The 23211-nt window shown below is 39.4% G+C and overlaps 1 protein-coding gene across 1 annotated transcript in view; it reads right to left on the reverse strand.

Annotated features, from left to right (window-relative positions):
- The window catches only part of LOC126352518 (uncharacterized), a 184419-nt gene that overhangs the window by 57019 nt on the left and 104189 nt on the right, over positions 1 to 23211 (reverse strand). Inside the window, exons 2-5 of the mRNA XM_050002693.1 lie at positions 16257 to 16372; positions 13968 to 14083; positions 6459 to 6628; positions 2359 to 2546 (exon numbers count right to left, since the gene is read on the reverse strand). Coding sequence (XP_049858650.1) covers positions 2359 to 2546; positions 6459 to 6628; positions 13968 to 14083; positions 16257 to 16372 — 590 coding nt within the window. The remainder of the gene's footprint in view (positions 1 to 2358; positions 2547 to 6458; positions 6629 to 13967; positions 14084 to 16256; positions 16373 to 23211) is intronic.

The following is a 23211-nucleotide window of genomic DNA, read 5'->3' on the forward strand; positions in this document are numbered from 1 at the left end:
GACATGAACATGAGTTCCCTCCTTCAAAACACTGTAGCACAATTCTGGCCTTGTGACATGGAAAGCTATTCTTGCTGGAAGATGCCAACACCTTGGGGAAGGCATCAGTCACAAAGGGATGGAAGCAGTCTGCAATAATGCTCATGTAGTTCGCAACTGTCATGCTGCCCTTGATTACTACCACAGGTTCCATAGAAGCTGAGGTGAATGTCCACTGTAGCGTACTACTGGCCCAACTGGCCTGCATCCATGGTGTGCTTCACGTTTTGAGTGCCATTTACTTTGATGATGGTATATCTAGTATGACCATCAGCATGATGTAACAGAAAAACTTGGTTCATCTGACCAGGAAACACCTTTACATTGGTCCTTAGTCCAGTCTCAACAACCTTGCGTCTATTGCAATTATTAAGTGCTGATGTTGCTGGGTCATCATGGGAAGATGCAGGGGTTGTCTGATGTTGAACCTCATGTTCAACAATATGCACTGAATGGTATCCTTCAAAACACTTCTGCCTGCACCAGCATTGTTCTCTGCCATCAGATCTGCCACAGATCACCACCTATCAAGCTTTACAGAGTGGGAAAGCCTCCAATCTTGATGGTCTGTGAAGAGGCATGGCTGTCCAACACCCTGTCACCAACCAGTGACATCTTATATTACTTTCTGTAGATGTTCATGGCAGTAGCATATGAAAAGCTGAGCAGCTTAACCATTTCCCAGATGTTCATTCCTATATACCAGGCCATTAGAATCTGTCCTCTGTCACAGTTGCTTATGTCAGTGGATTTCCCCATTTGTGGACTACAATGATTCCCCAATTTTTCTGCTCCATTTATATGTGTCCACAACATCATGAGGTGGCTTTCAGTCTTATAGCAACCAGCGATCATAATATTTTGGCATACTAGTGGCAGTAAGCGTCATAGCCAGCAGAAGTAGTTTATTGAGCCAGAGATGGTTGAGGGACTCAGCTGTTCAATACAGTACAGTAAAGTCAAATCATCTAATTTCCAAACTGTTATTTTATTTGGCTACCAGTTTCGGCGATGTATTACACCATCTTCAGGCCTCCCGACCAATGTGTGGAGAGATTCCAGCCTTGGCTCTGGTCAAAACAGGGACCAGCATCTCAGGAGAACAACACACATCCGAGATGCTATCAGGCTCCACCTCTGTACTAACAAACCATGTGCCCATACTTTACAGGAATTACACGACCTGTGCTTAAATACCTGTTGCCACGTACTTCCGGGAACCTAACCTACTGAGGACTTGTTGGTCTCATGCCATGCATAATCAGTGCTCCATTGCATTCCAAAGGTAGACCAAAATCTAGATGATCAGATAATTTATAAAGCAAATTTTTAATAATGTGTGCCTTTAAACTGCTCTTCAGTTTCTGTAGCTTCCACATTTCATGCGTGCAGCATGCATTGCGTCTGGGATGAGCTAGTTTAAGAATTTTCCATCAGCATAAAGTACTTCATTATGATTTTACACAATAAAGCACAGCGTACACAGAAATTAAGTTTTATACCTTGTGTTGTTGTTTTTGTTGTGTTTGCCATAGTTCATATGAACTTGTAATCTATTATTAACAACAGTATCCTCTGTAGTTACAGCTAAAAGTACTGAAAAGTAAACCATTATTCAACACTTTTATTGCTTGTTTTGTATAATACACTCTTTGCTGACTTTTTCTACATTACAACACTAAACAACTGAGAGGGAAAGCATCAAAAACAAGCTAATTTCACTGCAAGTCATTATAAATGGTCAAAATTTTACCAATTAATCTGCATGAATGTAGTGTATTGATGACTTTTTTAATTCAAATTGCTATGTAAAAGTGTTTTTTGGGATAACATAATAAAAAATAAACAGTGTTGATCCTAAAATATATATAAGACAAAACTATTTCATGAAGTAAATAACTGAAATAAATGTAGAGCCCTCTTCAATGTCATAAATATTTTTACTCTTTATGCCAGTATATTTATTCTTGAGTGATATTTGTAACTATCAATAAAATGATTGTGATGTAGCTGTTATATATGCAGCTATAACACCTGATACAAAATAATTTATGCAGAGGTCAATTCTGGGTAGAGAATACACCACTGCAAAATTTTCTTAAATGTACCAGCAGTTACTGGGTAAAAAACTAAGTGCTCACTGGCAACTATCCAGCTGAATATGCAATAACTTCTATTGAGAGCTTAAGATTCTGCTGGCAATGTCATGTTCTATAACATCATGCATATCACTTAAAATTTGAGGAAAATTAATAATTACTTTGGAATATAACTGCTTTGGAATATAGCTTCATGGAAAAAAATATCAAATGAACTTACCTCTAGGCCCCCTTCTGAGTCTTGGGCCAACAGAGTGAATGAGCCATAATCAGTATGTTCTCCACAGCGTATTGCTGCCTCATCTATTTCTGGTGTCCAAGGAGGATAGTAGAGTAATCGGACACATGTTTCATTGTCTTCTCCCAGCATTCCACGGTGCATGTCAAGAAGATAATCTGTTGGAAGCTCTGAAGAAAAGTATCTGAATCAGGACAAGACAATCATGTTTTTACACAATTTCTCTCTCTCTCTCTCTCTCTCTCTCTCTCTCTCTCGCTCGCTCTCTGTCTCTATCTATCTATCTATCTGCTCCTCCCCACCCTCCCTCTGTCTCCTCTACCACTAATGAAAGTATTACTCATCCAACTCCTAGTCAGCTTGAACATTTACCACAACAATACCTTTTATTTAATATTTTCATAACTTCACGGTCATCCTAACTGGTAACTTGTCAACAACTCTCTCACACAATATCATTGTATAATAGAGGGTGCAGCAAAAACCAGTCAACCAAAAATGTACTGCAGTGTTTCATAATTTCATGGGTTATGCAAAGCAATTTTTACTAATGAAATTCTTCAAAGCATCCTCCATTTTTATATAGACATTGAACACATCATTTAAACACCAAATTACATATCTTCTATTAAAAACAAAGATTCCAAGACTTACCAAGCGGGAAAGTGCCGGTAGACAGGCACAATAAAATAACACACAAACACACACACAAAATTTCGAGCTTTCGCCACCGGCGGTTGCTTCGTCAGGAAAGAGGGAAGGAGAAGGAAAGATGAAAGGATGTGGGTTTTAAGGGAGAGAGTAAGGAGTCATTCCAATCCCGGGAGCGGAAAGACTTACCTTAGGGGGAAAAAAGGATAGGTATATACTCGCACACACACACACACACACACACACACACACACACACACACACAAATCCATCCATACATTATATACCTATCCTTTTTTCCCCCTAAGGTAAGTCTTTCCGCTCCTGGGATTGGAATGACTCCTTACCCTCTCCCTTAAAACCCACATCCTTTCATCTTTCCCTTCTCCTTCCCTCTTTCCTGACGAAGCAACCGCCGGTTGTGAAAGCTCGAAATTTTGTGTGTGTGTTTGTGTGTTATTTTCTTGTGCCTGTCTACCGGCGCTTTCCCGCTTGGTAAGTCTTGGAATCTTTGTTTTTAATATATTTTTCCCATGTGGAAGTTTCTTTCTATTCTAAATTACATATCTTGTCACATTAACTGCCTATTATTGCCAAAAAATTTTCAAATTCTTGTTCAATTAAATCATTTGCTTTATGTTTATTGATTTTTGTTATGAAAACTTTTATCACCCACATTGAAAAATCATATGGTTTGAGGTCCAGTGATCTTGGAGGGCAATTGATTTTATGCCGCCTTCCTACCCGCTCTTGAAAATTGTCACCCAAAATTGCATGGACATGTAATCTGTAGTGTAGTGGAGCACTGTCTTGTTGCTAAATGTGGTTATTTTGTACAATTTCAAACACAGTAATAGCTTCTCTTAAGATTTTTTCAAGATACCTTCCCACAGTCACAGTCCCATTGGAAAAATAAGGGTCTATCACACCTTTGCTGCATGTACCAGCTCAAACTGCAACACCTAGAACATTTAACTGCTCCTCAATAACAAATTGCAGATTTTCAGAAGTCCAGTACCCACAGTTGTGTTGTTAACTCTTCCATTTAACTTAGAGCTTGCTTCATCAATTCACAGGACAGTTTTGAAAAATTTTGAATCACTTTTATTGTAGATCACAAATAACCCACATAATTCATGCCCTTGATCAGGATCATCTCATTCACAATGTGTAGTAGTGTAGGCTTATAAGACTTCAGAGGTAATGATTTTAACGTTCTCCTTCAATTTCTGCCAGAAAATTGTGTTCCTTAAAAGCTATTCTTGCATAAGCTGCAACTCTCATAAAATTCAATCATAAGAATGTATTGCCAACTTCTCATTCTGGTATTATGAGACTGCTACATTCTCTTAAAAATAGAAGTTCATCTGGATTTGACAGCATCTCCAACATAGTACTAAAGTTTTGTTCCGACAAATCTGAAATGTGTAATGAATCACTAACTCAAGGTACTTTTATGGAGAGATTGAAATATGTCATTGTTAAACTTCTCTATAAGAAAGGTGAATAAGAGAGATGTCATTAACTACTGACCTGTGTCACTACTGACATCATTTACAAAAAATTTTGAGTAGGTGATGTATTCTTGAATACTATCCCACCTGAGAAAATCATATCCTCAGTAAATTGCAGTTGTTTCAGAAGCGTTACTCAACTGAGAATACTACTAACACATTCACTCAACAAATTTTACAAGCATTAAATAGCAAAACAGCACTGGCTTGTATATTCTGCAACCTATCTGAGACATCTGATTGTGTGGATCACAGTATTATCCTAAATAAACTAAGGTTTTAGGGAACTTGTGATACAGCCAACCAATAGATAATTTCATATCTAATGAAAAGAATGCAGAAAGTTGTACCTAGTAATTCAGCCGATGTACTCAGGTGAGATTCTTCTGACTGGAGAGAAATCACGTATGGGGTTCCCCAAGAATCAGTCTGAGGACTGCTATTGTTTCTGATGTATATAAAATTGATCTTCTGTCTAATATACAACAAGCAGATTTATTTCTTTTTGAGGATGACATTAGTATCATAATCAAACAAAGCACACATGCAGCAACAGAAGAAACAAGAACATGTTCTTAAAAGTATCATTGACTGAATTTCTGTGAAAGGTCTCACTCTCACTTTCAAACAGACACGACATGATCATTCCTGCACATCTAGTGGTATTACACTGATGATAAATGTAACACATTGTGAGTAAATAATAAATAGGATAGAAAATTCAAAATTTTTTGTGTCCACATTAATGAGAATTTGAGCAGAAAAAAACACATTTTGAAACTCATAAAACAGCTTAGTTCAGCCACATCAGCCCTTAGAATCATTGTGAATCTTGGAAACAGACAAATCAGTAAGTTAATATATTCTGAGTGTTTTCAGTCAGTGATGTCATATGGAATAATGTTGTAGAGTAACTCACCTTTAAGAAAGAAAGTCTTCAATGCTCAAAAATTTACTGTAAGAATAATATGTGGTGTGATCATATTGTAGAAATCTGTTTAAGGGGTTAGGCATTCTGACTACTGCTCCACAAAATACTAATTTCCTCATGAAGTTTCTTGTAAATACAACACTGCAGTTCAAAATTAGCAGTGATGTATTAAGATTGTCTTTAGCACAAAAAGGGGTGCACAATGCTACGACCAACGCTTTTGATCACTTACTCAGTGATATAAAATGTCTGACAGACAGCAAAGTAAAATTTGAAAACAAACTGAGAATGTTTTTCTCTGACAGGTCCTTCTAGTCCACAGAAGACTTTCTATTACTGTAATGTGTAAAAGTTGGTTGATAGGAACTAATATTTCATTTCTGTACATTAAAAAAGCTAGTCAGTCATATTTAAAAATTAGTTTGCAATGTAAATTTAAAATGACTCATTTCAAATCATTACAATTTATCAAACAAATGATCCATGGAACATGAAACTCACTGACTACAGAGCAAAACAAATGAATAGATAAAAAAAAAACTTTTCAGAAAGAGACTGAAAGTCTTAAAAATAAAAAGAAGCCACTCTGAATCTAAAGGTTAGTGGAATGTTTTATGTAACAGAGAAACACACAACTAGATAGTGAGGAATAAACAACAAAGATCCATCAAACAATGGAAAACACGTGATAGAAAAAAGTCAATATTGTGAAAAGAGTAGTGTGTTACTGACCACGTGGTCAGTAGCAATATATTCTTTTCATAATATTATCAACAAAGATAAATTTACAAATTTACTTTTACACTATCCATATTAATCAAAATTTAAAATTTGTAAATATATAAAATAGGGCAAAATTATAAATTGGTTTTTGAAGCTATGGTACAGTATGATATTTTAATTCCTCATCCAAGACTTGATTCGTGTTTTATGAGTTCCCTAAAGCTGTTTTTATAATTCTGTCATAACTTCAATAGCACACTTACCAAAACCAGCAGCTAGAACGCGTAACAATAATGAAGCCACCCTTTGAAAGTCGTATGCTACAGATGTAACAATGGCACGGAATCCTGGTACTTCAGATTCTGGTAGCCCTCTGTCTAACCAGAGAACATTGAAAGTGTGGCGTGCTTCATCAGCTGGTTCCTTTGAGAACCTGCACTAACAAAGGAGTAAGCAAATAAATGTGAAAAGTTACACACTAAACAAATGTATACTGGATAAAAGAAATGTATTGAGATTACAAATTATTTAGGAATAAAGGAGATGACTCACTGAAAGGCAGAAGCACTGCATCATCGATAGGTGCACAAATAAATGGTACAGAGCTTGGCTGGCTCTCAGAATCCACTTCCTTTTTCAAGCTTTTGGGAAAAGCATCCACACAAACACACATACACTCAATCACAAACACACACCTGTCTCCCTACATTGTGCTCAATCAGAGCTGCCTTTTGTTTGTGAACTTCTAAATGATGCAGTACTTCTGCCTTTTGGAGAGTCATCTCCTTTATTTCTAATCAATTTGTAATTCTCAACCAGAACGTTCCATACATTTTTGTACTGAGATTAATGATGTGTGGTTGATGTTGCATACCAGCACAGTAGAAGAGCAGTTAGCATCATGATATTTTCAAGAAAAAAAAAAGCCTACTTGGTCATGTATTCAAATTGCTCCATTATGAAACTTAATAAATAAATGATTATGTGTAAAGACTGTAAATATTCAAGTTCCTAATAAATAGTTCTTGAACACAGCATCCGTATGAAATGCACTGCTGTGAAAGTATACATAGGTATTGAAACTGTAAAAAAAAGAATTGATTGTAAAATTTCTAAGGATGGCCATTTAACATGAATATAAAAACTTAATAAACATTCCTTGTTCAAAAGCATATTTGTAATTATTATGTTAAGAAAATACTGTAAAGATGTCTTGTGCATCACAATGTTGTTTACTACTGAAATTCGAAGATCCTGCATTTGTTGAAGAATCAACCATTAATTTCTATCTTACTGCAGATATCTCACAAAAAGACTGAATGTAATATTAGACATTTTGGAAATCAAATGGAGGCTTACACACCCCCATTCTTCCCACATATCATTTGTTACTAGAGCAGAAGAGGAGGGAAGTAACTAGTGTATGGAGCACTCTCTGCTATGCAGCTCTCAGGTGCACCAATCCAAGGTAACTTTAATAGGCTACTGGTCTTACAGAAAAGAGCTCTAATAATTATCTGTGATACTATCCCTAAATAATCCTCACAAAGTTAACTCCCAAAAACTTTAATTTTAACAGTAATTTCTATATCTATATTTAGAGTACTTTTGTTGATCAAAGTGCTGGAGGCATACACTCTAATCTACACCAACATAACACAAGCACCAAAGAGAGACAATATGTTAATAGGTACAAGAAAGCTTGAAACCCAAAATGTTGGCAGATGCAGGTGAGGTGCCAGGGTCTGTCATAATTAAGACCGTTTCACAGATTGCAAGACCTTTGGCATACATTGCCAAGTATTCATTTAGTGAAGGAAAATTTCCAGAAAGGCTTAAAATATCAAAAATGAAGCTGTTATTTGAAATTGGTAGACATACACCAGAAAACTATGAGCCAGTCTCACTCCTTTTAGCAGTCCCCAAAACATCTGAAAAATTGATGTAGCATCAAATTAAGGAATATCTAAATGATCATAAGTTACTAAACAGTAACCAGCACGGCCTTCAGGCAGGTAAAACCCCAGAAATAGCAGCAATGTATGACACTGAACAAATAATCAGAAATCTTGAAAAAATAGCATAGTAGGAGTTAATATAGATATCTCCAAAGCAGTTGATGTGTCAATAATGGCATTCAATAATTTCGAAAAATTGGAAGCACTACATATACAAGAGTCTGGCAGAAAGGGGTTTGAATCTCACATACAAAACTAAATGCATTGTACAACTGATATCACTTTAGTCCAGTCACAAAATCAGTTTAGTTTCAAATGCAAAGAAAGGGGAACTAGGAGTACTCCAAAGCAGTATTTGGGTCCCATATCATTTCTTATCTATATAAATGACATACACACCCCACATAGTTCAGCCAAAGTCATGCTATTTGCATATGACACTAGTGTGATGCTAAGTGAGCCAAAGAAATTGTTTCATACAACAACTGATAAAGCCCTTAAGCAGGTCCACTACTCATCTATTTCACTGGTACTAAATGTAAGTTATACAAAGTAAATGTAATTTGGGAAAAATAAGTGAAAATGTAAATCCAGATCCGGTATTGGGTGACGAAGTCATTAGTAGTGTAACACTCACAAAGCTGCTAGGATGAGACAACTTAAATTTCAATCACCATGTAATAAAGCTTGTACAGCAATTAAGTTCCGTGTGTTTTGCTCTGTGAGAGAGTGATATCTGTCTACTGAATGATTATCATGATCTTTGGAAGTAATTCCTATTTTAGTTAACAGTCCATTTCAACTAGCATACTGTGAGAGGAATTTTGTCTTTCTTAACAGACATCTGCAGAAGTTGGGATGGATACACCAAATATAACAGACAGTATGATGCCAGCAGTCCTTCTGTGATTTTCAGCACTCACTGATTCGACACTTTACTCCATACTAACTGCATCCCACATAGGAAGTGTGCTGTGAGGTGTGGAAGACAAGGTCATGATGTCTTCATTGTCAAAATAAATAACATTTTTTAGCTTGTCTGACAGATATGTATTAAGACAGACAATTTACACAGACAAGAATCCTCAGACAATGTTCTATAAATAATATATGGAGTGATTGTGTTGTATTGGAAAGTATAATACACTGATCAGCCAGAACATTATGACCACTGACATACTATCAACATAAACATTTGATAACAGCATCACATGGCAAGGAATAATTGGTAGTCAGGCAAAAGCACAGTGCATGTAGTATCTGTCAGCATGCTGTCTGTATGCACAAAGGGGAAGGGCATGCGATCTGTCTGAGTTTGACCAAGGGCAGATTGTGATGGCCCAGAGACTCAGTGTGGCCTTTTCAGAAACTGCACAACTTATCAGGTGTTCGAAGCGTTCTGTGGTCAGTGTCTGGAACATGTGGCAAAACCAAACTAAGATTGTGTCCATATGTCATGGGGTTTGGCAGCCACCCCTCATTACAGATGTCGGAAGTTGTAGGTTGGGCAAATTGGTAAAACAGACAAGTGGTGAACAATGGTGGAACCAATATCAGACTGTAATCCTGAGAAGAGTACAAGCGTGTCTGAACACACAGTGCACCAAACACACCTAATGACAGCCCTCTACAGCCGACAACCCATGCATTAGCCAATGTTAACACCATGACATCAGCAACTATGACTGAAGTGGCCACGTGACCACTGGCACTGGATGCTGACATTATGACAGACCATTATAAGGTCTGATGAACCCCAGTACCTTCTTCGCCATGCTGATAGGAGGGCACGAATCTGTCGACTTCCGGAGAACAGCTCCTTGGCATCAGTACTGTGAGACACCGAGACAAGGGCTGGGGCTTCATTATGCTTTGGGGAACATTTGGATGGCCATCCATGGGTCCAATGGAGCTCATGCAAGGCGCCATGATGGCCAAGGATTATCAGACATTAGTTGCATACATCATACACCCCTTCATGACAATCATGTTTCCTGATGGTAGTGGCATTTTTCAACAATATAATGCACCATGTCACAAAGCGACGCATGTGATGGAGTGGTTCAAGGAACACAACGGTGAGGTCCAGTTTATATGCTGGTCCCCAGCTTGTCAGTTCTGAACCCAACTGAACACACCTGGGATGTGACTGAATGTGGCCTCAGACTCCATCACTCCCCTCCCCAGAATTTTCAGGAATTGGGTGACTTGTGTGTGCAGATGTGGTACCAACTCTCTCCAGCAATCTACCAAGGCCTTACTGCTTCCATGCCATGATGCATCACTGCTGTTATCTGTGCCATTACGAAGGTCGTCATGTTCTGGCTGATCAATATATATGCATACTTATCAGAGAAGAAACCAATGTCATTTGTTAGAACTTGATTTCTCCTGGTGGTGAACTGAAATATACTCAGCCAGAATAAATTAAAAATAGTGACTGAAAATTTATTTCACAAATGGTATACCAAACATAACATGGACCATTTCATTCTGGTCCCCTAAGTGATGGATCCAGAATTCTTCTGTGATAGAAAAGTGAAGACATCTTAGTAACACAAATAAATTAACTATGAATTTTGAAGAAAATAATAAATTTGAAGGAAGGCTGTACAGAAATAGATTGGTGTTGCTCTTAGAAATAAGATCAACGGCCAAAATTAGAATGCAGGTTGCAAATTATCTGGATGCATTAGACCTATGAAATTTTAAGTAGAGTTTGGTACTCAAGAAGATATCATTTAACTCTTCAATGGTTATTACAATGAAGAAGATTATAGAAGTCCAAGAATCAAAGATTGACAACTGCATCTATGGAGGGCTGCAAGTATAATTTTATTTTCTGTGTAATTGTACCATGAGTTGGATGAATAACACTGTGCAAATCGAGGGTTATTCTGGGAGGCTCTTTCTACAGGAAGATCTGTTGATGTTTCTTACAGATGCAAGATACCTTTATGTTGAGGCTTACTCCAAAGTTGCAAAACAGATTACCTTACACGAGCTTGGAGTCCATTTTTTAGTATCTACGCAGATATCTGAGTTTGTCAGCTTGTTCTGAGGTAAGAGAACAGCAAGCGGATAAATATAGTAAGCTGAGCAATGAAGAGTTGCTAATTGTAAAGTATGTGACTCCTCAGGGTGGATGAATGTTTCATAAGCAAATAAAGTATCATATACTTATGGATATGGTGTCATGTATCGTGGAAATGTTAAGTAAATTACCAGATCTACAATAAAGAGAAACTGGAACTTAAACCATGCCTTATGTAGGCATAGTATGCAAATATAACTTCATATATTTTGTATGATTTTGTATAATTTTTGCACAGTGAAAAGTAAACTTGTTTGCTATGAAATTTCTACTGGGTTTTTTTTATACCTTTTTTGATCAGGTAAGCACTATGGTTGGGTTGATCAGACTTTTTTTAGAGAAGGAATGAGCAGTTTATAATGACACTAATGCACATTTGACCAGAGTCACTCAATGACAAACGCAGTGCAAGAATAAATGAATAATGCTTAATGTGGATAATCCACATACAAGCATAACTGACTGTGTCAGCGTGTGATGTTTAAGGAACTAATAAAATAAATATTGCAAAAGAATATTTCATGTCTGACAAGTAGAGATGTTTATGATTTTGATTTATGGAATCAGAAGAGGACAACTTAAGAGACAGATATGTTGTCCATATTCACAGTATTAATGTAAAAAGTTTATTGTCAGTTAAGAAGAATATTCGTTTGTTTTTCTGATAGAATTGTCATGACCTCATTCATCTCAGTGGGAGGATGTGGGTTGTAACACATCACCTTGGAGAACGTGGTGTTGCCCCAAAGCTATCTGTTCAGTGCATGATGACTGTGACCTAGGTACCTGTTTTCAACAACAAAGCATTACTTTGTTTCATTGCATATTTAGTCAAAACTGTGTTACAGAACTTCTTGGCAGACTAAAGCCATGCACCAGACCATGACTTGAATTCAGAACCTTGCTGCTCCTACCGACTGAGCTATCCCAGCACAACTCAAGACCTAACCTCACAGCTCATTTTCTCCCAGTAGCCCCTACCTCCCTCATACCATCCAAATTTCATGAAAGTACTCTGGCATACCTTGCAGGACTACTACTTGTAGAAGAAGTCATCCTAGTAGACTGTTTCCAGACTCAATTTCTCACTCTGCAGTGGACTTTGCATGTTTTGAAACTTCCTAACAGATTACAACTGTGTGCCAGACTCGTACACCAACCTGGAACTTTGCCATTTGCAGGCAATGCTTTATTGACTGTGATATTCAGGCACAGCTTAAGCCCCCCCACCAGTCTTATTTTCACCAGTGCCTCTCACCTACCTTCCAAACTTCACAGTTCTCCCACATAAGGCTTCACGTTCAAGTCCCAGTCCCGCATATAGTTTTAAGCTGCAAGGAAATTTACGACAGCAGGCACTCTGCTGCACAGTTAAAGATTCACTCTGTAAAATGCATTTATGTACTTTCCAAACATTTTTCAGTTGATTTCAATAACATTTTCTTTAAATTAAATTGGCCTTGATTTTACAATTGATATGCAAGCAAAATCAGCAACTCCTAAAACAAATAATCAAATTTTGCCTTGGTAATAGAAACATACGTAGAAACATTTGAAAAAATTTAAATGTTTCCGTTTTTTATGTTTTCAAACATGGCTGAATAATTTCAATCTGAAAAGTGTTAGAAGGTAATGTCCAGGCAATTCACTCTGCTGTTTAAGTTGTTTCCTGCATTATGGAGACAGGGTATTTGATCGAGATATTTCTATTATCAGCAAACATAACTAGTTTTACCGTATTACTTACTAATAAATGGCAGAGCAGTACATTGAACTAAGAACAGCAAGGACTGGATCCTAAGGGACTCCTTTTCAATTTTTCTCTAAGGTGAATTTATTGTCTTTCTGTATTGTTAATAATGATGTAAATAAAATAGAAAGAAACTTCCACATGGGAAAAATATATCAAAAACAAAGATTCCAAGACTTACCAAGCGGGAAAGTGCCAGTAGATAGGCACAATAAATAAAACACACAAACACACACACAGAATTTCGAGCTTTCGCAACCGGCAGCTGCTTCGTCAGGAAAGAGGGAAGGAAAAGGAAAGATGAAAGGATGTGGGTTTTAAGGGAGAGGGTAAGGAGTCATTCCAATCCTGGGAGCGGAAAGACTTACCTTAGAGGGTAAAAAGGATAGGTATATACTCGCGCACACGCACACACACACACACACACACACACACACACACACACACATACACACACACATATCCATCTGCTTGTGTCTGTGTATGTATGGATGGATATGTGTGTGTGTGTGTGTGTGTGTGTGTGTGCGAGTATATACCTATCCTTTTTCCCCCCTAAGGTAAGTCTTTCCACTCCCGGGATTGAAATGACTCCTTACCCTCTCCCTTAAAACCCACATCCTTTCATCTTTCCTTTTCCTTCCCTCTTTCCTGACGAAGCAGCCGCCGGTTGTGAAAGCTCGAAATTCTGTGTGTGTGTGTTTTATTTATTGTGCCTATCTACCGGCGCTTTCCCGCTTGGTAAGTCTTAGAATCTTTGTATTGTTAATAATGTTGATGGACCATGGAACTGTGCTGTCTGTCTTCTCATAAGTATTGAAACACCAGGCTTCATCAGGGAAACACTTTTGTTTCCTTTGGAATAACAAAGATTCTTCTTTCATCATTATTTTCTGATTTCAAGACATGCCTAGGTGCTCCAAGGCACAGCCTTTCTCCATATCTGGGTAGTTGTCAAGTTAAAATTTACCTTTCAACTCCTGGAGGTACATATCCATGGTTGCTAGGTGGATGTCTCAAGTACAGCTCCCTTGTATTTCTTGGTAGCTCACAGAATCGATCCATTGCTGAATATGCTGCTTCCAGCTGTAAATTACAAAGTATTTTAATACATTTCACAAAACTCTACTGTGGACATAATACTAAGATATCATTTCAATCACTCTTTAGAAAGGAAACATGATAGAAAAGTTGGCTTTTAAGAATTTACTGTCCCACATTATTAGAACCAGCATGACACAACCACTACTGACAACTCATTTCAGGGTTAGAGTGTATTATGTATGTTCCTGTGCAAAGCTTAAATTTTGTCCTTTTTTGTGAAATCTATGAACATCCTCCTAAAAGTTTTTTCAATAGCAGTTATAAGCTGATCATGATCTGATGCTGCACAGAGTAAATGTCAAACACTTACCTACAAAGTTTTAGGATTTGATCCATGGTACACATTCATAGGATTCTTTTTATCCTGGCATGTAAGCATCACTGACACTGCTTTATGTTTGTGACAAATTTCAAATGTACCTGATGGTTCACATTCACTGTTAAACTATATATTCCATTGCAAGTGGCTAGGCATGAGAGTTCACAGGTCAGAAGACATCTGTCTCTAGTAGGACAAGATTTAGTAAAACAGGGTGGTATTTACTTCAGTGCTAGGGTTTATTTATTTATTAAAGTAGGGTTTGTTTTACTTTTATTAAATGAGGGTGAAAATTTCTAGGAAAATAACATTTATATGCATTTCCTTTGAAACTGGGCTCTCTCTCCCCCCCCCCCCCCCTTTCCCCTCTCTTCTATACCTTGAAAGAAAGATTAAGTAATTCATACAGTAAGAAAACTTCCAGGAGAATGTAAAAGGTGACCAATCACTAAATAGCAGAAGTGCAGACTCGTCGACAGGCAAACATAAAGGTAATGAAAACTTTGCTAGCTTTTGGAAGAAAGTGTTTGACAAGCTACAGTACAAATACAGATTGCAGTTCAGCAAGTGAAGTGAGGTGGGGGTTGTGTTGGTTGGGAGGTGGGGAGAATAGAGGGACAAAAAGGCAGGAAACAAGAGAATATGTTGGGGAAAGGTAGCTAGGAAATCAGAGGGAAGCAGCAGATGTGCATGGCTAGGAATGCAGGAGTGAGGGGGTAGCAAGTGCATGGGATAGGAATGTGACATACAAGTATTGAAGCTGGTGAGATGTAGTGCACAATGAAGATGATGTGGAAGCATGGACTGGAGAGGGGTGCAGGACAGTGAAAGAAGAAACTATTAGAGGGAAGATGTGAGACAGTGGATTAGCAGAGACTGAGGCCAGGAGTATTGTGGGAGCGACGACATTACAAACACAGCACCCATCTACATAGTTTGGAAAAGATGGTGATGGAAGGAAGGCTCCAGATGATGTGGGTTGCGAAGGAGCTGCTGAACACAAGCATTTAGTGTGTTGTGCAACTGGATGCTCAACATTGTTCTTGGCCACAGTTTTGTGCAGCAATGGCAGTTGAGTTGGTATCTGACATGGCTGCTTTGACAGGTGTGTGTGTGTGTGTGTGTGTGTGTGTGTGTGTGTGTGTGTGTGTGTGTGTGTGTGTGTCCCTTCCTCCTCAATTCCCATGGGTGTGCCCAGTATGGAAGTTACAACTGCCCCCCAGCCCCTAGAATAAAATTACTTTCACAAACTGGATTCAAGTTCTGCCATGCATCACAGATAAGCATAGTAAATCACAACCACTTTTCAAATTTTGAAGAAAGGAAGAACATGTAATAGATACTGAAAAAATGAAATGAAATAATCGTGTGGCATTGCCAGCCTGGAGGTCCCATCCAGGGAAGTTGTGAGTAGCACCAAGTGTACGTGGAAACATTGTACACTCTTGTTAACATGTCATTCTGTCATGAGTGTTCTACAATTCAGAACTCTTTAAATGTCCTTTTTACATCTCTCACAAATTATTATTTCTTTCATCAAAAAGTTAGCAGATGTGGAACACCGCATAAATTTTGTAAAATAACTTAAGTTTCTCTGCAAACTGAATCACGTAACTGGTCACCCAAAATAGCATTATCATAAATAAATAAATAAATAAATAAATAAATAAAAAAAAAAAAAAAAAAAAAAAGAGAGAGAGGGAGAGGGAGAGGGAGAGAGAGAGAGAGAAGAAGAAGAAGAAGAAGAATACAACTACAAAGTGTCAATACATACATACATGAGTTTGAAATGTGACAACAAATTTAACATGTGGCTGTTAATAGAGTTTAACTCACCCTATTGTTTGGAATACCATGATTAACAAGGAAAGCAATTCCTTTTTGTGCCAGTGATCGATGCAGCTGAGCGGCAACCTTCTTCAAGTTGCTACGAGTTGGTTTCTCTACGCTACCTGCAAAATGGATTTTTATGTGGTATAATCTCATTTTATTTTTATAGTAAAATAGTCAACAAAACAGCAAGTGAGAGTAAAGTCTGTGCACTTATTGTGCTTCATTAAAATACAAAATGTTCACCCACATGATGAGTTAATTGTATAAAAAGGGAAAATCTCATACAAAAACTTGTTCCATTTGCAAAGAGAGAGAGGGAGAGAAAACCTGGACAGTACTGAGCTTTGGGATACACTAAACATCCAACAGCAACATGAAAAATAAAAAAAGTAAAACCACTCTTAGTTTTCAGAGCTGCAGGTTTCTTCCAGACCATGAGTTCCTTCAGAACCCACTGCACAAAGATACTCTATTTTCACCTGTGTTCTAGAGACCTGTCCCCTCTACAACCTACCTCAACGACTTCCTTTTTTCTCTCCTGAAGAAATAATGTTCCCATATGCTAGGAAGGCCCTGCATGTGAGTTAAAGCTTTGTTCTCTTTGTGAATTTAAAATGATTATCCACTTATTTATTTAATCATACATTATATTCTACTCTGTCCAATCAGAAGCAGAACTTTCAGTGATGTGGAATCATTTAATGTAAAAATTAGCAGTCGGAAGTATGTATGAAAAACATAAACTTGCCTCATCTAGAGCATATCACTCACAAGCCTTCTCAAATATATCTTTAAAAAAAAAGAAAAAAAAGAAGAAGAAAAAACAGAAAACTTTCCTTAGTGATTATAAGAGAGCACAAATCACACCCATGTAGTAGAGGACCTGTCTGGAGCTAGTACCAACAATAACACAGAAGCTACAAACATATGTTATCTGAACATACAGACTCATCTCAAACAAAGTGGTGTTTTATGTGGCAATTGTGATGGGATGCAAAAGCACTGGTCACATGAAACATGACTAGCAGGCTTCAGTCCTGACAGTCATGGAATAACAGAAATTTGCTTCTAAAATGTTCTCTACTCAGTATCACACTTCAAAGAAAATGGAAAGAACATTTAAAAATGAAATCAGAATGTATTCTTCTCTACTCTTCAGAGTTATCTGCACATGTCATTGATTAATATGGAGCTGGACATTTTCTGGAGATCAAGAAACGTCAAGTAACAATGAGGACAGAGAGTAACTGCACTATTCAGCCAAACTGTTCTGATATTGTTGCTCTGAGAAAGAAACGAGAATTAGCTTGGAGTATCAATATCATCCTAAGTTGTATTACAGTGGAATATTACCAAAACACTTCATTTTTATGGAGCAGATACCTTGTAAGATTTCCAGACTATGCTTCCCATTGCTGGGATTCAACAAGATCACATGGAGTTTCCACAGCCTTTCAATAATGTGTTATGTGATGGCCATAACAAAAGGGCTTGTCAAGAATTTATTCTATTAGAGTTTCAGGAAAGAGGCTTATTAGGATATTGTTCATGCAGAAAAATACATGCAGAAACTAGGTTATCAGTTGTTTTGTATGCTATCTATAATCATTTACATTTCCAACAGTGTTTTGGAGGGTTGTTTATTAATGTGCTTAAAAAAGGGTTGCCAATAAAAAGTTTGAGGTGCACTAGTGTTGTTGTTGTTGTTGTTGTTGTTGTTGTTGTTGTGGTCTCAGTCCTGAGACTGGTTTGATGCAGCTCTCCATGCTACTCTATTCTGTGCACGCTTCTTCATCTCCCACTACCTACTGCAGCCTACATCCTTCAGAATCTGCTCAGTGTATTCATCTCTTGGTCTCCCTCTACGGTTTTTACGCTCCACCCTGCCCTCCAGTACTAAATTGGTGATCCCTTGATGCCTCAGAACATGTCCTACCAACCAGTTCCTTCTTCTAGTCAAGTTCTGCCACAAACTCCCCTTCTCCCCAATTCTATTCAATACCTCCTCATTAGTTATGTAATCTACCCATCTAATCTTCAGCATTCTTCTGTAGCACCACATTTCGAAAGCTTCTATTCTCTTCTTGTCTAAACTATTTATCGTCCATGTTTCACTTCCATACATGGCTACACTCCATACAAATACTTTCAGAAAAGACTTCCTGACACTTAAATCTATACTCGATGTTAACAAATTTCTCTTCTTCAGAAACGTTTTCCTTGCCATTCCTAGTCTACATTTTATATCCTCTCTACTTCGACCATCATCAGATATTTTGCTCCACATATAGCAAAACTTCTTTACTCCTTTAAGTGTCTCATTTCCTAATCCAATTCCCTCAGCATCACTCAACTTAATTCGACTACATTCCATTATCCACGTTTTGCTTTTGTTGACGTTCATCTTATATCCTCCTTTCAAGACACTGTCCATTCCATTCAACTGCTCTTGCAAGTCCTTGCTGTGTCTGACAGAATTACTATGTCATCGGCGAACCTCAAAGTTATTATTTCTTCTCCATGGATTTTAATGCCTACTCCGAACTCTTCTTTTATTTCCTTTACTGCTTGCTCAATATACAGATTGAACAGCATCAGGGAGAGGCTACAACCCTGTCTCACTCCTTTCCCAACCACTGCTTCCCGTAATCTAGCTTCTAAGATAAGTCGTAGGGTCAGTATTGACTCACGTGTTCCAACATTTCTATGGAATCCAAACTGATCTTCCCTGAGGTCGGCTTCTACCTGTTTTTCCATTCGCTTGTAAAGAATTTGCGTTAGTATTTTGCAGCTGTGATTTATTAAACTGATTGTTCAGTAAATATATTAAAAACAAAGATTCCAAGACTTACCAAGCGGGAAAGCGCCGGCAGACAGGCACATGAACAAAACACACAAACACACACACAGAATTGCTAGCTTTCGCAACCGATGGTTGCTTCTTCAGGAAGGAGAGGGAAAGACGAAAGGATGTAGGTTTTAAGGGAGAGGGTAAGGAGTCATTCCAATCCTGGGAGCGGAAAGACTTCCCTAAGGGGAAAAAAAGGACAGATGTACACTCGCGCACACACACACACACACACACACACATGTAATTTTCACATCTGTCAACACCTTCTTTCATTGGGATTGGAATTATTATATTCTTCTTGAAGTCGGAGAGTATTTCGCCTGTCTCATACATCTTGCTCACCAGATGGTAGACTTTTGTCAGGACTGGCTCTCCCAAGGCTGTCAGTAGTTCTAATGGAATGTTGTCTACTCCTGAGGCCTTGTTTTGACTTAGGTCTTTCAGTGCTCTGTCAAACTCTTCACGCAGTATCATATCTCCCATTTAATCTTCATCTACATCCTCTTCCATTTCCATAATATTGTCCTCAATAACATCGCCCCTGTACATACCCTCTATATACTCCTTCCACCTTTCTGCTTTCCCTTCTTTGCTTAGAACTGGGTTTCCATCTGAGCTCTTGATATTCATGCAAGTGGTTCTCTTTTCTCCAAAGGTCTCTTTAATTTTCCTGTAGGCAGTATCTATCTTACCCCTCATGAGATAAGCCTCTACATCCTTACATTTGTCCTCTACCCATCCCTGCTTAGCCATTTTGCACTTCCTGTCAATCTCATTTTTGAGATGTTTGTATTCCTTTTTGCCTGCTTCATTTTCTGCGTTTTTGTATTTTCTCCTTTCATCAATTAAATTCAATATTTTTTCTGTTACCCAAGGATTTCTACTAGCCCTCGTATTTTTACCTACTTGATCCTCTACTGCCTTCACTATTTCATCCCTCAAAGCTATCCACTCTTCTTCTAATGTATTTCTTTCCCCCATTCCTGTCAATTGTTCCCTTATGCTCTCCCTGAAACTCTGTACAACCTCTGGTTCTTTCAATTTATCCATGTCCCATCTCCTTAAATTCCCACCTTTTTGCAGTGCACTAGTACACACACTTTTTCACAGTTAGTTCATTCTTCCATCGGTTCAACAATCATTCTTCATATGATACCCTAATGATTTCACAATCAGAGGTTCAGCACAATCTGGTTGATAGGTAAGTTAATTTAATAAATATTTCCACGTAAATTTACAGTAAACGCATTAAGCTACTGTACTAACACAGTACTGAAATGCCACCAACTGACTGCTTTACTGACTGACAGTACCACATTTTAACTTTTAACATAAAGGTTTGCCCGTGGCAATATTGCTACACCAAATACATGCAAATGAGGCTGTTGTAAGATACCGTATCAGTTCAAGGGTGTAAACTGTAAATGAGGGTTAAAAAGTATCTTACTCCGTGATCTTACATTTGGGAATCCCCTTGCTACATTTCGTGGTGTATTCTTGCGCAGTATTGTTGGCGTAATTGTTTGAGAACAAGATAAAGAAACACTTAATGCCAATGCTATGCCAATGTGTTGCAATACCAACATCTTTTAGAATCCAGACACCTGTATTACACTGCAGCTCATATATACACTCCTGGAAATGGAAAAAAGAACACATTGACACCGGTGTGTCAGACCCACCATACTTGCTCCGGACACTGCGAGAGGGCTGTACAAGCAATGATCACACGCACGGCACAGCGGACACACCAGGAACCGCGGTGTTGGCCGTCGAATAGCGCTAGCTGCGCAGCATTTGTGCACCGCAGCCGTCAGTGTCAGCCAGTTTGCCGTGGCATACGGAGCTCCATCGTAGTCTTTAACACTGGTAGCATGCCGCGACAGTGTGGACGTGAACCGTATGTGCAATTGACGGACTTTGAGCGAGGGCGTATAGTGGGCATGCGGGAGGCCGGGTGGACGTACCGCCGAATTGCTCAACACGTGGGGCGTGAGGTCTCCACAGTACATGATGTTGTCGCCAGTGGTCGGCGGAAGGTGCACGTGCCCGTCGACCTGGGACCGGACCGCAGCGACGCACGGATGCACGCCAAGACCGTAGGATCCTACGCAGTGCCGTAGGGGACCGCACCGCCACTTCCCAGCAAATTAGGGACACTGTTGCTCCTGGGGTATCGGCGAGGACCATTCGCAACCGTCTCCATGAAGCTGGGCTACGGTCCCGCACACCGTTAGGCCGTCTTCCGCTCAAGCCCCAACATCGTGCAGCCCGCCTCCAGTGGTGTCGCGACAGGCGTGAATGGAGGGACGAATGGAGACGTGTCGTCTTCAGCGATGAGAGTCGCTTCTGCCTTGGTGCCAATGATGGTCGTATGTGTGTTTGGCGCCGTGCAGGTGAGCGCCACAATCAGGACTGCATACGACCGAGGCACACAGGGCCAACACCCGGCATCATGGTGTGGGGAGCGATCTCCTACACTGGCCGTACACCTCTGGTGATCGTCGAGGAGACACTGAATAGTGCACGGTACATCCAAACCGTCATCGAACCCATCGTTCTACCATTCCTAGACCGGCAAGGGAACTTGCTGTTCCAACAGGACAATGCACGTTCGCATGTATCCTGTGCCACCCAACGTGCTCTAGAAGGTGTAAGTCAACTACCCTGGCCAGCAAGATCTCCGGATCTGTCCCCCGTTGAGCATGTTTGGGACTGGATGAAGCGTCGTCTCACGCGGTCTGCACGTCCTGCACGAACGCTGGTCCAACTGAGGCGCCAGGTGGAAATGGCATGGCAAGCCGTTCCCCAGGACTACATCCGGCATCTCTACGATCGTCTCCATGGGAGAACAGCAGCCTGCATTGCTGCGAAAGGTGGACATACACTGTGCTAGTGCCGACATTGTGCATGCTCTGTTGCCTGTGTCTATGTGCCTGTGGTTCTGTCAGTGTGATCATGTGATGTATCTGACCCCAGGAATGTGTCAATAAAGTTTCCCCTTCCTGGGACAATGAATTCACGGTGTTCTTATTTCAATTTCCACGAGTGTATAATTTATATTGTTAAGCAAAAACATTATTACCACCTGCTTAACAGCACAGTGATAAACATTTGAAACACAATAAGGCTGCAATTCTGGGTAGAATGGATTTAATAAGCCATTGGAAGGTTTCAGGAGGTATGTGCCACAGTTATCTACATGTAGGTCACACAGTTTCCATAAGTTTCAGGCTGGTGATTTGTGAGTGTGGAGCTGGCACCTGATATTGTCCCACATACAGGGCTGGCTTAAGAGCCAGGCTACACTTAGCCACCACCTGGGCACTAGGCCGAGAGGACCGCCAGCGACGCCATAGTGCACGCTTGGGAAATGTATGGTGACCTGCTGGCCTGAGCCACAGTATTATTGTCTGCAACACAAAGTAGCATGATTCTGGCCTTGTTACATGGAGAGCTATCCTGCTGGAAGATGCCATCACCATCAGGGAGGACGCCAAACTTGAAAGGGTGCAGTTAGTCTGCAACAATGTCCACACAGACTACAGCTGTCACGGTGCATTCGATTACTACCGGGGTCACAAGGAATCACAAATTAATGCTTCTGGAATGCTGCCCTCGCTGCCTGGATGATAGAGTATCCTGATATGACTATCAATATGTTGTAACAAGAAACGTGATCCAGTCAGATAGAAACTGACAATGTCTTTTCGTCAACGTGGGAACATCTAGGGGTCATATGCTGCAGAGCCATGTGTTCAACAATGTGTGCTGAATGGTATGCTCCAGAACACTCGCGACTGCACCAGCTTTATACTCTGTCAAGTCGACCACAGATTGCCACCTAGCATGCGAAAGCCTCCTACCTCCTCATTCTGTGATGAGTTGTAGACATCCGCAACTTGTCGTCTATTCATAGTTTCACTGTGTGGCAACCACTTTCCACAGATGTCCACGACAGTAGGACACAAATGACAGACCAGTTTCACTGTTTCTGAGATACTCATACCCAGGCACTGGTCTGTAACAATCTGCCTCCTATCGAAGTCGCTTTCACTATCTTACCAAAGGTATCCGGGCAGCTCAGCTTAATCCAGAATTGACCGC

The sequence above is a fragment of the Schistocerca gregaria genome, chromosome 1, assembly GCF_023897955.1.
Source record: "Schistocerca gregaria isolate iqSchGreg1 chromosome 1, iqSchGreg1.2, whole genome shotgun sequence".
Lineage (NCBI taxonomy): Eukaryota > Metazoa > Arthropoda > Insecta > Orthoptera > Acrididae > Schistocerca > Schistocerca gregaria.